Below are 12608 nucleotides of genomic sequence, written 5' to 3' on the forward strand. Positions count from 1 at the left end.
TTAATGGATGAAACAGGGGCCACCAAAGAGAGGAGGCCTCATAGTCTCCTGGGACACAGCTCCCAGGGTGCGAGGTACCACTCTGTGCCTGCACGTGGTTTCCTCACCAGCGGTGTGGTGAGAGCACAAGCCCCAATTCTGCGGCATATGCACAGGGAAAGGTGTCCATTACCCTCCTTGTCGCATGTGCATCGGAGCAGCCTGGGGAGAGTCTTCGGCGAGAGCGCCCGGCGGGGGTCGTGGGGCAGCGCCAGCCTGCAGCACCCAAGGGGAGCCACCCGCACTCACCTCCAGCCTTTGTCCGTCTGCTCGGTGCTCCCGCTCCGGGCGTAGCCGTAGGGGCTGTCCTCAGGGAAGAAGCACCAGGGAGCGTTGGGCACATCGGTGGAGCACCAGGTGCAGCCCCGCGCCTCGCAGGCCTCCTGGGAAGCCCCCGGCTGCGGGTGGCAGTCAATGCGCTTCTGCACCGCCACGGCTCCGGGACACTGCGCATCCTGCTCCGAGCCGAGGCACCCGCCTAGGGCTGCGCACGGGAAAAGCGGTCAGAGCAGCCGAGAACCGCGTTAAAAACACCCCACAGCACTGCAAACTTTAGTCATTCCTTTGTTTTGGGATGTGCTTTTTCCCCATCTTAGGGCTAGTACCTATGATCCCTTGGACTAAGATGACGGCAGAGCAGCTGTTTGCTCGTAACCGAGCAAGAGCAGCAACCGCTTTCTTTTACAAGCCGAGGCAGTGGGTGTGTATTATTCAGCACTCAGAGTTGCTTGTGCTCAGCTGAAGCATGACTTGCTTGAAATACTCATAGAAAGTTAAATAGCTGGGTAATGAAGCTGCTGGTGAGGAGTGAGAGCAACACTGCAGGCTGGCGAACAGGAGGGATGCTTCAACAAGGACTGCTATAGATATTAAAATGTTACATTTTCTGTATACTTACGTTATACACAGATGTTTTCTATCTATAGAGATACAAATATGTGATAAGCAGCTTGCACTTGTATGATATAAATAGAAAAATACTGATTATATGTATATGTTCATATTGGGTTTCTTTTCTGTATTGTATGACTACTGTATCTACGTAGTTTGTGTTAATACAGATACGGTTATGAGTAAAGGGAAGATGCCAGAGGTAAAAGAAAAAGCATATATTAGTCACTCACAGAATCATCATGAAAAAACCTGTTAGTAAGGTGCTAAATTATCCCCTTTTCCAGCTGCAGATCAAGCCCTGTGGTTCCCCTCCGTGTTGAGAACCTCCCAAGAGCAGGAAGACCACAAGACCTGCTCCCTACTGTGCTGACAAACTGCTGTTAGCAAATATTCTCAGAGAGAGCAGACATATCAAAGGCAGCATACTTATTTTGAAGTTAATTTATGTCATTTTAGTCATTTCAGCAATATTCAAAGATTAAATCTACTTGAACAGTAATTGCCCTTTTCTATAAAATGACTAATACCTCTGGTTTATTTTTTTTTTTCAGGTGGACTGTTGTGTGCTTGAAAGCCTAAAACATGAGTGTTAATGCAGTCTGGGCTTCTTCACAGAAAGAATTTTACAAGCAGATGTGCACAAGCAGTAATTATATATACTGGAGAAATGTACAGAACAAAACAGTAGATTCACTAGAGAATGCCATCATGCTGCAATGCCAGAGCTGATTTCCAAGTAGCGGATAGGAACACAGAAAAGCAGGAGTGCCATCTACATCTTTTTTGAGAAAACTCTCATCCCCCTTTTATACGGGACCATCTGACACTCAGGTCTGATGCTCCCAGGCTGCTCAGCAGAGCTCACTGCTCGCTGCCACAGTGCCTCATTATCATCTTCTAGAGGCTGGAATTAACAGGAATTATCTGGCTGTTAAACCTTTGCCAGCTGCTGGGCAGGCAGGATTTGCTTTCACCTCTTTTCTGGGGCAGAGTCATGTCCCACAGGCTTCATGCTCTCTGTCCAGCATTCACTCCTCATGATGTCACATAGAAAAGCTCTAAATTCTTATCCTCTTTTTCATCTAAAGCATAATAAGAATATGAGCATCCTTCTGCAAGCCCTCAATTATTTCTTCTTGGAGGACAAAATAAACTAAATCCATCACATTTCATTTTGGTTTAGGGTGTGTTTTCTAACGGAAGTCAAATGCAGCATAAGCTTTTTCATTGCTGAAATCAGAGTATGACTGAACATACTACAGCAGATTATTAATGTGGTGTCATTTTACACAGTATAGGTTTGTGGGAGACTTTTATGAACTAATTGGCCTTGTAAAATACTTTCAAAATACTTCTTATGAATGATATTGTGAATGAAAAAGCTAGTTCAAAGGAAAAAACATTGCCCCAGCAGGAGCCAAGAAATTTCTTTAAAATTTTCTCTCATTAATGCAAAGCTTACATTTCCCAGAAAATTTTAAAAACAAAGACTTGCAAGTATGAGCAGCTGAATAAGGCTGGAACCTTCCTCATCCCTTCTTCCTGGATTTACTTCTATTGTAGTACAAACATGATAGCAGCAAGCGGGAAGATATAATTTTCCTTCCCTACTTTAAAAAATAATTTTAAAATCATCATTTCCACTGTATTTATGGCCCATGTCTGTAAACATACAAAGAAGATGAAATCCAAACAAGCAGTTGAATATATAGCAACATCTATGGCTACTTGCTGCTTTTCCACGATAATTTCCATGGGAACAGAAGCTAAAGCAAGGTGGTTGGAAAAATATACGTGAAAAATAATCCTCGTTGATTTTTAAAAACCTTGACTTTAATTTTGAAAAATTAGATTAAAATTAAGGCATAAGGAAGGAATTAAAGTAATACCACACAGTTTTTAATTTAATAGTATTAGTCTTTACATTTTGGGTTCATCCATACATTTCAAAAGCATTTGCTGCAGAGGTTCCCTCCTCCAGCAACACAGTAATATGTATTCTCCCTTTATTATGCTCTAGACCAAATTAACCTCTGGTATGCTGGGGTAAAAATCACAGAAAAAGAAACTAACAAAGCAATAGGTAACTCTCAGGAGCTGAATGATCCCACTGATTCCCTTTTGCCCGTGCTGGTGCCCAAGTGCTGAATACATTGTAGAACTGGGGCATATTTCTAAACAAGCCAGGTCAGCTGTCCTCCCACAGTCACCTCAGGGTGGAGTCAGTACTATGCCTGTTCTCTCCTTTTTCATGGAAAACCATCTATCACCTCTTCTAACAGCTCTTCTATCGTTATCACATTTATATTTTGCTTTTGAAGCCTAAGACAAAATACGATTGTGGCGCATTTACCTGCAAGCACAACAGCCAAGAACCATAGGCTCCTCATCTTTGCCACGGTTGAAGGAGGACTTCTACAGTCACCCTGAAGCCTTTTATACAAGGCAGGGGCACAATAAGCACTTGTTAAGCATTGCAAATATTTTCTCAGCATTCGTATCTTTGATGAGATTAATTGTAACACATGACCTTGCCTGTGTCTAAGCAGATGAGATACAGTTATTTATTTTTCCACACACTTGGTTCAACTTCTGAATTTCAACTGTAAGAGGAAAACATGATTTTCCCATGACTTCTTAGAAAATTAATTTTCCAGAGACCACCTTTTTTTTTTTTGACACAAACATGTTCAGACAATGGGATTTCACTGCTTACCCTTTTTCTGATTTCATGTTATCTTTTGTCACACATGTGAGTTTACAGCACAGACAAAGTTTGGAGAAAATCAGTCAAAGAATTCTCCATTAAAACAAGACACTGATACCATGACCTTTACAAAATGACATTTTTCATCCAATTACTTGATGGCAAGAACTTTCAGAGCAAAGCTGTGAAAGCTCTGTGGTAAGGCCTGGTTTAGGTGGAATATCTTTCTGGAAGAAAATAAAATTTAAAAATACATCTTTTAATGAATACATGAAGTTATACTGGTGCCTATCAGGAGATAGTTATGCCAAACAAAATATCTGCACTGCCAAGCATCACTGGGGAGGAATATCTGCGACTCAGACCATGGCCACACAGCCCCTACCATGGGGTCTGTCAGAGCCGAGCAGCTGGACCAGAGGGAGGCTTTTCCCAGCTCTGCAAGGACTTTTGTCCTGCAGTTGCAGAACAATTAATGTTCATATGAATCTTACACACACAGCCATGAGTGTTCAGCCCCAAAACCAGGGGTCACCAAGCTCTTGGCATCATTTGTGTAGCTTGGCACAATGGGTGCCTACTGGGCCAAGGGGAACAGGGACCCTCCACCAGGCACAAAAAGCCTCTCATGAGTCTTGCATGTAAATCCACTCTCCGCTGGGAATTTGCTCAAAGTTGATATAGACCCAAATTACTTTGTGTGTACAGCCTTTGAATAGCCAAAAAGTATGACAGACAAACACCAAGTGGTAGTGCTGCTGCTTATTTTAACTAATTTATACATTGTTTCTTAACAATATATATCATTCATCACCCATTTCTAAAAAAACTCAGAATACAGGGGTAGCCTCAAATTGCAAGCAGTATTTTCATCTCCTTTCAAGCTGAGCAGAGAAGGAAGTATTTCCTCCAAGATCAGTAAGAGGCATCAGAACTTTTCTTTGACAGCCCACTTGTAATAAGGTAAGAAGTGTCATCTCATAGGAACAGGAGCCACCTGCTTCATTTTATGTCTCTACTGTACTTAGTGTGAAGGAATCTCCCTAGGGTTCCTAAGTACTACAAAAACACAAATAATGGCCAAGGAGAACACAGACATGGGATACCAGAACAACATACGGGCTACAGTACTCAGCAAGCTACTCTACTGCACTGTGTAGGTGGGGTTTATATTCAAGACATTTGTAAGGGAAGTGAATTTTTTTATTAGGAAGTATGATGAACAAGGCAAAAAAGCAGTTCACATTCACATCTTGATTTGTTACCTACACGAGCTATAATTTACAGACTGATATTTTCTGAAAAATAAAAACAAAACAACCAAAAAAACCTCAATATCCAAACACTGTATCTGAATCTACATAAAACTTTAAAATTTGCAGAATTTACAAATTAATATTCAGAGCAGCTGGGTAAATTATATATCCTCCCTCCATATCCAGGTTCCAAGAGCTTTAAAAGTCATACAGGCACAAGATAAGATATTTCCTTTGTACAACCATCTATTTACATAGCTTTTCCCAATGTATGTGGTTCAGTTCTCAAAGTAACTGCCAAGGTTTTCAAAACAGTGTATTTAAAATACATTTAGCAGCATATAAAATTAGAGAAGAAGGAAAGACAATTTGCTTTAAAAAAAGAAAATGTGAGATGATAGAAACAAATCCATAAGAAAAATAGATTAAGATATATTTATCATGACATTAAGAACACCTAGTCATTGCAGAACATAGGCAAAACACAAATAAAACATAGCCATTTGTGGGCATTTGAGTTCTAGTCCTGAGCACAGAGTATACACAGCTGCACAACTTTGGTCAACACAGATTATATGCTATCACCACACAAATCATATGGCATTTGCTGTTATCAGGATACAGCCATGTCAGGTATATGTATCGTTAACAGCTTCTTCCCACCTATTATTCACTCCACTTTCCCAATAACAGTGTAACTGACCTTTAAAATCTTCAAACTGCCTCTCATAATCAAAGGCTTATTCTTGGGACACATTCCTTCCCTGCTACCCTAAAATGCAAAACAGCTGATCATACTTGTGAGTGAAATACAGCAGAGCACTTTTGTTATATATTTCAGGTTATAATTTTGAGATGGATATTAGAGAAGACTGAATTCCAGTTAATTTAAACTGCAAGTATTACATATGCACACAAATTCAGCCATAATATATAGATACACATGTGACTGTTGAGACATAAGCATGTTACCAAGAGGTTATTAAATACAGTACATATTTTAAGGACAGCGGGTCTAGTGGAAGAGTTCACACATTGTCAGTCCATTCCAGTCATCAGTGTTTACCTAATAAACATGCAGCAAACTGCCTAGAGTGCACCTCAAATTGATCAATATATTCCTTTATCCCCCGTAATTTCAGTTACTGGCAAGATCTTCACTTGCATCTCCTGGATCTGAGATCTGTCCATCTATTATATTTCGAGCTTTCCAGATCCTCACAGTGCGATCACTGAAAACCAAAACAAAGCAGTATTAGAGCGCTGTAATTACACTGGGGAAGGAGAGAGGGCAAAGGGGGGGCAGCGGAAGCTTCCTTAAAAGCTTGAGTGTCTTATTCAGAAAGGTATTGTTGGCAAAATAACAATTCTTTAATGGACATACAAGGGTTATTCCACCTCCAGGAGATTTTGCAATCTAACGTGTACAACATTGAAGATCCCTAGCCTTACCACAGCACTGGCTATAGCCTTTAACCATCTAAGAATGTATAAAGACTTTATGCCTAAGGAAAGTAAAATCCTACTGTAGGAATCCAGAGTGCCGAGAATATTTCTCTGCCTGTTTTGAAGGGCTTTTACCCCCCTGAACAACACTGTTTTAACCTCCAACCTTGGAAAAAACTGCCTATGATCAGACAAGAACTAGAAAATACAGTGGTGTGAATTAGGTGATAGACTACTATGTAAGATTGTCACAGGGTGAAAAATTTAGAGGTTTTAGGCTTCTCTTTGTAGTAAATAGGTAAGAGCAAAAAACATCAAAATGGAGGATTGTTGTTGTTCTCCAAACCTTCTTCTTCTACTCCATATTCTGCAGTAAAAGTAATTTGGGATGATTGGACAAAAAGTTCCGCAGTTCCTGGCCGTGTTACTGGATAATTGGTAGGAAAGTGAAAATAATATACATTTTTAGTAACCATTGGTTAAATTATCTTTAAAAGGCCGTGTAAATCTTGATAATTGGACACTTTTCTCCTTCATTCTCTGCTCTGTGTTATGTCTGGGTCATGCTAGTGACTCTGTTTCTCTGCTAAGACTTAATAAACAACTATCTAGCAGCAGTGAAACTCCAGGAAAGTCTCTGTTTTCTCGAACTCCTTGCAAGGACTTTTAAAACTCCCTCTCCCATCAGGAGAGATTTGATTTACGGCACAGTTCAGTGTCATCCTACTCCCCTATTACCTAATTTTCTAAAATGGTAATAGGTTTAAGTAGATTGACATCAGAGGAGAGCTTCCACCATGTAACTATTTGCAACCGAGCAGACCATGGGCAGAATTAGGGACAGACTCAATAGGACAGGACTACTTCCTGTCATTTGAAAAGTGTGAAATATTATAACAGCTTAAATCAAACCCCAAACACGGTCAGTTTGCACAAGAGGTGTCAGTCTATTATAAGTAAAAAAAGCACAGAACCACAGGACAATATGAAGACCTAACTCTCCAAAAAAAATACCCAACAAACCCAAACCCCTTTGCAAGGTGCTAGACAGCATATACCAGTGTGCTGGTGCTTAGAAGCCCAGACTGTAATTCGGTACTTTCAAAAAAAAATCACTGTTTACACTATTTTAAAATATGTGTAAATAAAATATCACATAGAATGTGTTACAAAACTCTATTATAATTTAGAAGTAAAATAAAGAGTTAGTCTTGTTAAATAGTAATTTATTCCATGGAAGGGAAGTTATGAATTTCTCATAAACATTAACTTGAGTGATAAGCTACATTGATTCATATATTTCTCACAACCCCCTGAAAAGAAACCAGCAGGCAGAGCAGACTTTGTGACAGTTAAAAGTGTTTTGTGACTTGTGCCTTCATTTCACTGTAAATTGTTAGGAACACTCTAAATTTTTTAGATCTTAACCCCACTGCTAGAAATGCCAAAAGGCTGTAATTTTTTTTTTAATGACAAAGAAAGGAATGAATTTCAGACACATGTATGTTCTAAATGGATTAATAATCTTTAGGCAAACAGAGACATAAGCTTTGACATGTCTACCCCTATCTATTTCTGCTTAAACATAAAACCTGACCACCAAATATGAAAACTTGGCAACTTTGAAATCCTGCTATGATTCAGAAAGACCTGCTTTTAATTCAGAAGGCCAGAAGCTTCCACTATTGGCACTGGAATGTAACACATCAGCTTTCACAGCTTCTGTGCTCAGACTACACCACAAAGAGGCTCTGTTGCCATCTCCTGCATGTTCTCTGTAACAAGGTATTTTTCCTGGTCAATTCCCCTGAGGTTTTAGGTCCTCAATTTGCTCACTTTTACTGAGGAAACAAATATTCAAATCAAGATGTTTACAGGACAGTAGGATAGCTTGCAAAGCTTCTACTGTATGCCAGCACTTAAAACCAAACCGACCAACAGCCACATGCCACGTCTTTTAGGAGAATTTCCACAGGTCAGGAATGAGTCCTACCAGGAAATAGTCCAACTGTAGAAACAACCTTATAAAGTTCTCAAGTATTGCCAAAATCTCCCTGCCATCCTGTAGATCAGTGGTCTCCAAACTTTTTTTAATCGTGCACCCCTACTAATAAAATTTTTTTAAGCCCACACTGCTATGTATATTTATTAATTATATACACATAGCACTGAATTCTAATAATTTATTCCAGCACACCACTGGGTAATGTTGTGCATCCCCTGGGGTGCAAGCAGCCCACTTTGGACATAGCTGTGATAGATCATTAGCACTGAGGAGTACGGATTGGACCAAGTCTCTGGATCCTTTCTATGAAGTGACTTACACATGTCCTAAATGCATGTGCATGGACAGAATTCTAGCAGAGGACACAAAAAAGAAAGATTCATAGAGAAGAACTCACTCTGCTGCTGTGAAAATCTGGCTGGAGTTGGTGCAGATGGCATTTATAGGGCTGTCATGTCCCTTCATCTCCCCAATGGGTGCGAAGGTATCCACATTCCAGAGCTTGAGGGTGCCTCCCCTGCAGCCGCTGAGCAGAACCGGCACACTGGGCACTAGGCCAAGAGCACAAACCCAGTCCTTATGAGCATTAGGAACTTGCTGAAAGAGAGAAGGCAGGCAAGTCTCACAGGGCTGCAAAAAATTCCAGAAGAACAAGCACAAAAGGGGAAAAATCCCAAGTTGTAAGCCTGGTTCCTGTCCTGCCCCAGTTTTGCTACATGGCTCCGGGTGGCTTCTCCACCTTTAGAGCAAGGAGAGTGCTAACTTCCAAGAGGCTTTTTCTATACCATGAGGTTGTTTCTTTTTGTGAAATAGTACTGCAAAACAAGAAGGAAATCTAATATGCACAACTGACCTAATGTGGAACAGAAATCAGTTCAGGATAATGCTAAGTCTGCATGTTTTCAAATGCATATTTAAATGCATTTTTGAACATATGGTCTCTGTATATGTTTCAAGTCTGTCTTTAAAATTGCTATAAAACACATAAAAAGAAAACCCAAAATACTGTTCAAAAATACACCAGGAAGACAGAAACTGTTTCTATATTTGCCTTCTTTCTTTCTTCTTTTCCCACTACACATTATAAATTGATTTTGTGATTTGGCACTTCACAAAAATACATTAATTCTTTATTGAGGAAAGGCAATAGCATTTTACTTCTAATTCAGAAAGCAAAATGCTGCACAGACCAGCTGCGAACAACATCCTTTTGGTAGCAACAAATAAATATATGGGGAAAATAAAAATATGGGGAAATAATAGCCCAAGTTTGCTGTCTTTTGGGGGGACCAAAAGTGGCTTTTCTCCAGTTTGGTTTGGTAGGAACTGCTTTGCTTTGCTGCATTGCTCATAATGGAGCATATTCAGCTTTCTAGGATCATCCTGGTGTTTCATCTATAGTATACACAGCTACCACAGCACTGGCAGTCTGGTTTTGCCACACTTCATGAAACTGGGGCGGGGGTGGTTGTGGTTCTTATAAATCCCAATTTTGTCACAGCAGGGTTTTGTGACTTGTGATGTATAACACCAAGTAAAGCAAATGATCTCCAAATCCTCTGAATACCATGCTTGTTAAGTGATTTTCATCAATTATAGAGGATCAGACCTGTTCAATATGAGTATGCCAAACCAGGACCACTGATGCAACATTAGCATTTATACTGTAAAGCAACTCAGCTGTGTTTCAGGTTTTGGCTGCTGGGTAGACTAAGAAGAGCAGCTATTCAATCTGCGACCTTGGAGATTTTGAAAACTCAGCTCAGCAAGGCCTTGAGAAACCAGATCTAACTACAAATCTGGCCTTGCTTGGACCAGCAGGTCAACTTCACATGGTGTGACCTCCAGTGGGCCCCTCCACACATGATTATCACATGATTAGCAAAGTAACAGCACTTCTCATTCCCTAAAAAAGACAATGAATAAAAAATAATTTATATTCTGTCAAACGCTTCAGTCTCACCTCCTTGAAAAACATACAGCATTTTATAGAAATAGAAATAAAAACAAAGAAGAAAGTGTGAGATTATTTTTATCAATTTCTACTTTTAAAACCAAGAAACAAACAGGGGAATGCAAACTAGAGAAATTATGAAATGCACATATACCAAAAGGAAAACAAGAAAAGTGATATAACTAGTCCAATTTACATACTTCTTCACCCTGGTCCTGTATTCTTTCTGATGTTAAATTAATTGCAATAGCAAAAATGCATATTGCATAATATTTTAATGAGCCTAAAATATAAGAGTGGAGACACTTCTTGCAACTTTCATGAAGTCATTCTGAGAATACAAAATCTTTCCAGTTCCTGTGGTTTCGGTACAAGCTGCTTAGTACATTTTTCTGAGCAGACAGATGTGAGGGCAGATGTCCCAATATGGCCAAGTGAAGATTTTCTGTAAGAAGCTAAATTCATGAATCCTTATTTTAACTGTGAAGTCTTCATAGTATTCTGAAAAGGAACTGGCACCCTGAATGATTGATTTTGAATGAAGGTCAAGCTGAATGATTTTGAATGAAGGTCAAGCAAGTTTATATATTTATGGAATACTAAGTATGCCCATATAGAAATTTTCTTTTTAAAGTAGCCAGTCCATTATTTTCTCATGTTCCAATACTTTTAAATTCTGTTTGTTTCCTTGCTATCAGTCTGCATATTAAATGCATGGTCCTCCTTTCCCCCAAAATTATTGCAAAAACAGCACTCTCTTCTAGTATTTGTTTTTCTGCTTTCCAGAAAGCTCAGTCTCAAGTTAATTAATCCCACCTATACCTCAAGAACCTCTCATAAGACTTAAAAGAACAGATCACCTTATTGCAGGTAGACAAAAATCAAAGTTCTTCATGCCAAACAAATTGCAAATTCCCTGGATTCTAAGTCCTTTTATACCTGCTCCCTTTTTTTCCTTTTTACATAAGAAAAACATACAGCAAATGTGTTCTGACAGCAAGCATTATTATGAGTGTGTTGTATGCATTATGTAACACATGCATTGTATAAGGAGATGAATCTAAGGACTAAGACTGGGTGGGGTGCCACAGGCTGTAAAAGCTCTTCACAAGAAAATATTCTGTAGCCCGATCTAAAGTATTGTTTCTCACTAATGAGTTCCCAATCCAAAATTTACTAACTTGTCAAAGACAGGTATCCAATGACTCCAGTCACAGATGAGGCAAGTGCTGCTTTTGTTCTGAAGCAGAAAAACAAACCCCACGTACTCAGAGCTAAAATAGGATAACTACTTCATCAGAATTTCCTGATGCTACACACACAGAAAAGCAACTGCATGTAAAGATCAAGCGCATTATTGATTTCTTTCTTAGTCAGTGCTCTATGCCTTCCCTATTAAAAGCACCAGTGTCTATGTGAATAGTCACTGTATGAGCCTGAGCATTTACACAGCCTGAAAACAGTTCTACAGCATGCCTGTCACAGCAGCTGCATGATTTTTTTCATTACCTGAAGAAGGTCTTTTTGAGACAAATCCCATTTCTTAATTCCATTATCTCTGGATCCACTAAAAAGGTTATCGCCCATAATAGCAAGTGCTTCAATGCCATCATAATGAGGAGGTTCAAAATTGTGTGTAGGACTTACACTTCCAAGAGCCCCTTCAGTCACATCAAACATCTAAAATAAATAATAAAATATGTTATGTGAAATTTTCTGTCATCTAACCTGCTTGAAAGTCATGCAGCAAATAACTTAGGGAAAAAACTTGGGAAGTCTTATTACAGGCCACTGTATCATGATGTATATCTGACAGAATTTATCTACCAGAACCACACCTTTCTCGTCTTCTACCTCTTGCCTGAAATGCGAATACTCCACTGACTTCGGAGAAGACTGCTCTGGGAAGAAGTGCTACTACTACTTGAATATCATATACAGTAGCTTCAGAGGAAGGGCCCATATGTACCCTGTGTGGTGGGCTAGAAAAACGAAGCTCATGAGTGAGTTTGGGAAACATAACTCACAGTGGGAGAATTGCACAGGTAAGTAGCTTCAGAAAGAGGCATTAATATATTTTTCTGAACAAGTTGTTTTGGTAAGGGTTACATACTATTACACACCAATGCTTTTCATAGACACACCTCTCTCCTTGCCTGTGCTCCAAGAATGGGGTGTTAAAACAGACTCTTTAAGTGAGGTTGTTTTAACAATTTAAGGCATAATCAATCCCATCAGGTCTTTGTTCCCAGAGCTGCAGTGTAAGCAATCCTGTTTCATTTCACATTGTAGGGAGCCAGAACTCAA

The 12608-nt window shown here is 39.6% G+C and overlaps 2 protein-coding genes across 10 annotated transcripts in view; both read right to left on the reverse strand.

Annotated features, from left to right (window-relative positions):
* Window positions 1-4781, reverse strand: part of LOC121659787 (sucrase-isomaltase, intestinal-like) — a 63795-nt gene extending 59014 nt beyond the window's left edge. Inside the window, exons 1-2 of the mRNA XM_042018306.1 lie at window positions 3287-4781; window positions 289-523 (exon numbers count right to left, since the gene is read on the reverse strand). Of these exons, the coding sequence (XP_041874240.1) occupies window positions 289-523; window positions 3287-3428 (377 nt within the window). The 5' untranslated portion in view covers window positions 3429-4781. The remainder of the gene's footprint in view (window positions 1-288; window positions 524-3286) is intronic.
* A 98-nt stretch (window positions 4782-4879) lies between these two features.
* Window positions 4880-12608, reverse strand: part of KIF21A (kinesin family member 21A) — an 88402-nt gene continuing 80673 nt past the window's right edge. For all 9 annotated transcript variants that reach the window (XM_042018298.1, XM_042018302.1, XM_042018301.1 and 6 more), the window contains 3 exons: window positions 11811-11981; window positions 8745-8944; window positions 4880-6128 (listed from right to left, as the gene is read on the reverse strand). In XM_042018298.1, the coding sequence (XP_041874232.1) occupies window positions 6035-6128; window positions 8745-8944; window positions 11811-11981 (465 nt within the window). In that variant the 3' untranslated portion in view covers window positions 4880-6034. The remainder of the gene's footprint in view (window positions 6129-8744; window positions 8945-11810; window positions 11982-12608) is intronic.

Source organism: Corvus kubaryi, unplaced genomic scaffold, assembly GCF_017639235.1.
Source record: "Corvus kubaryi isolate FWS band 111438036 unplaced genomic scaffold, C.kubaryi_AGA036_p1.0 137, whole genome shotgun sequence".
NCBI classification, from domain to species: Eukaryota; Metazoa; Chordata; class Aves; order Passeriformes; family Corvidae; genus Corvus; species Corvus kubaryi.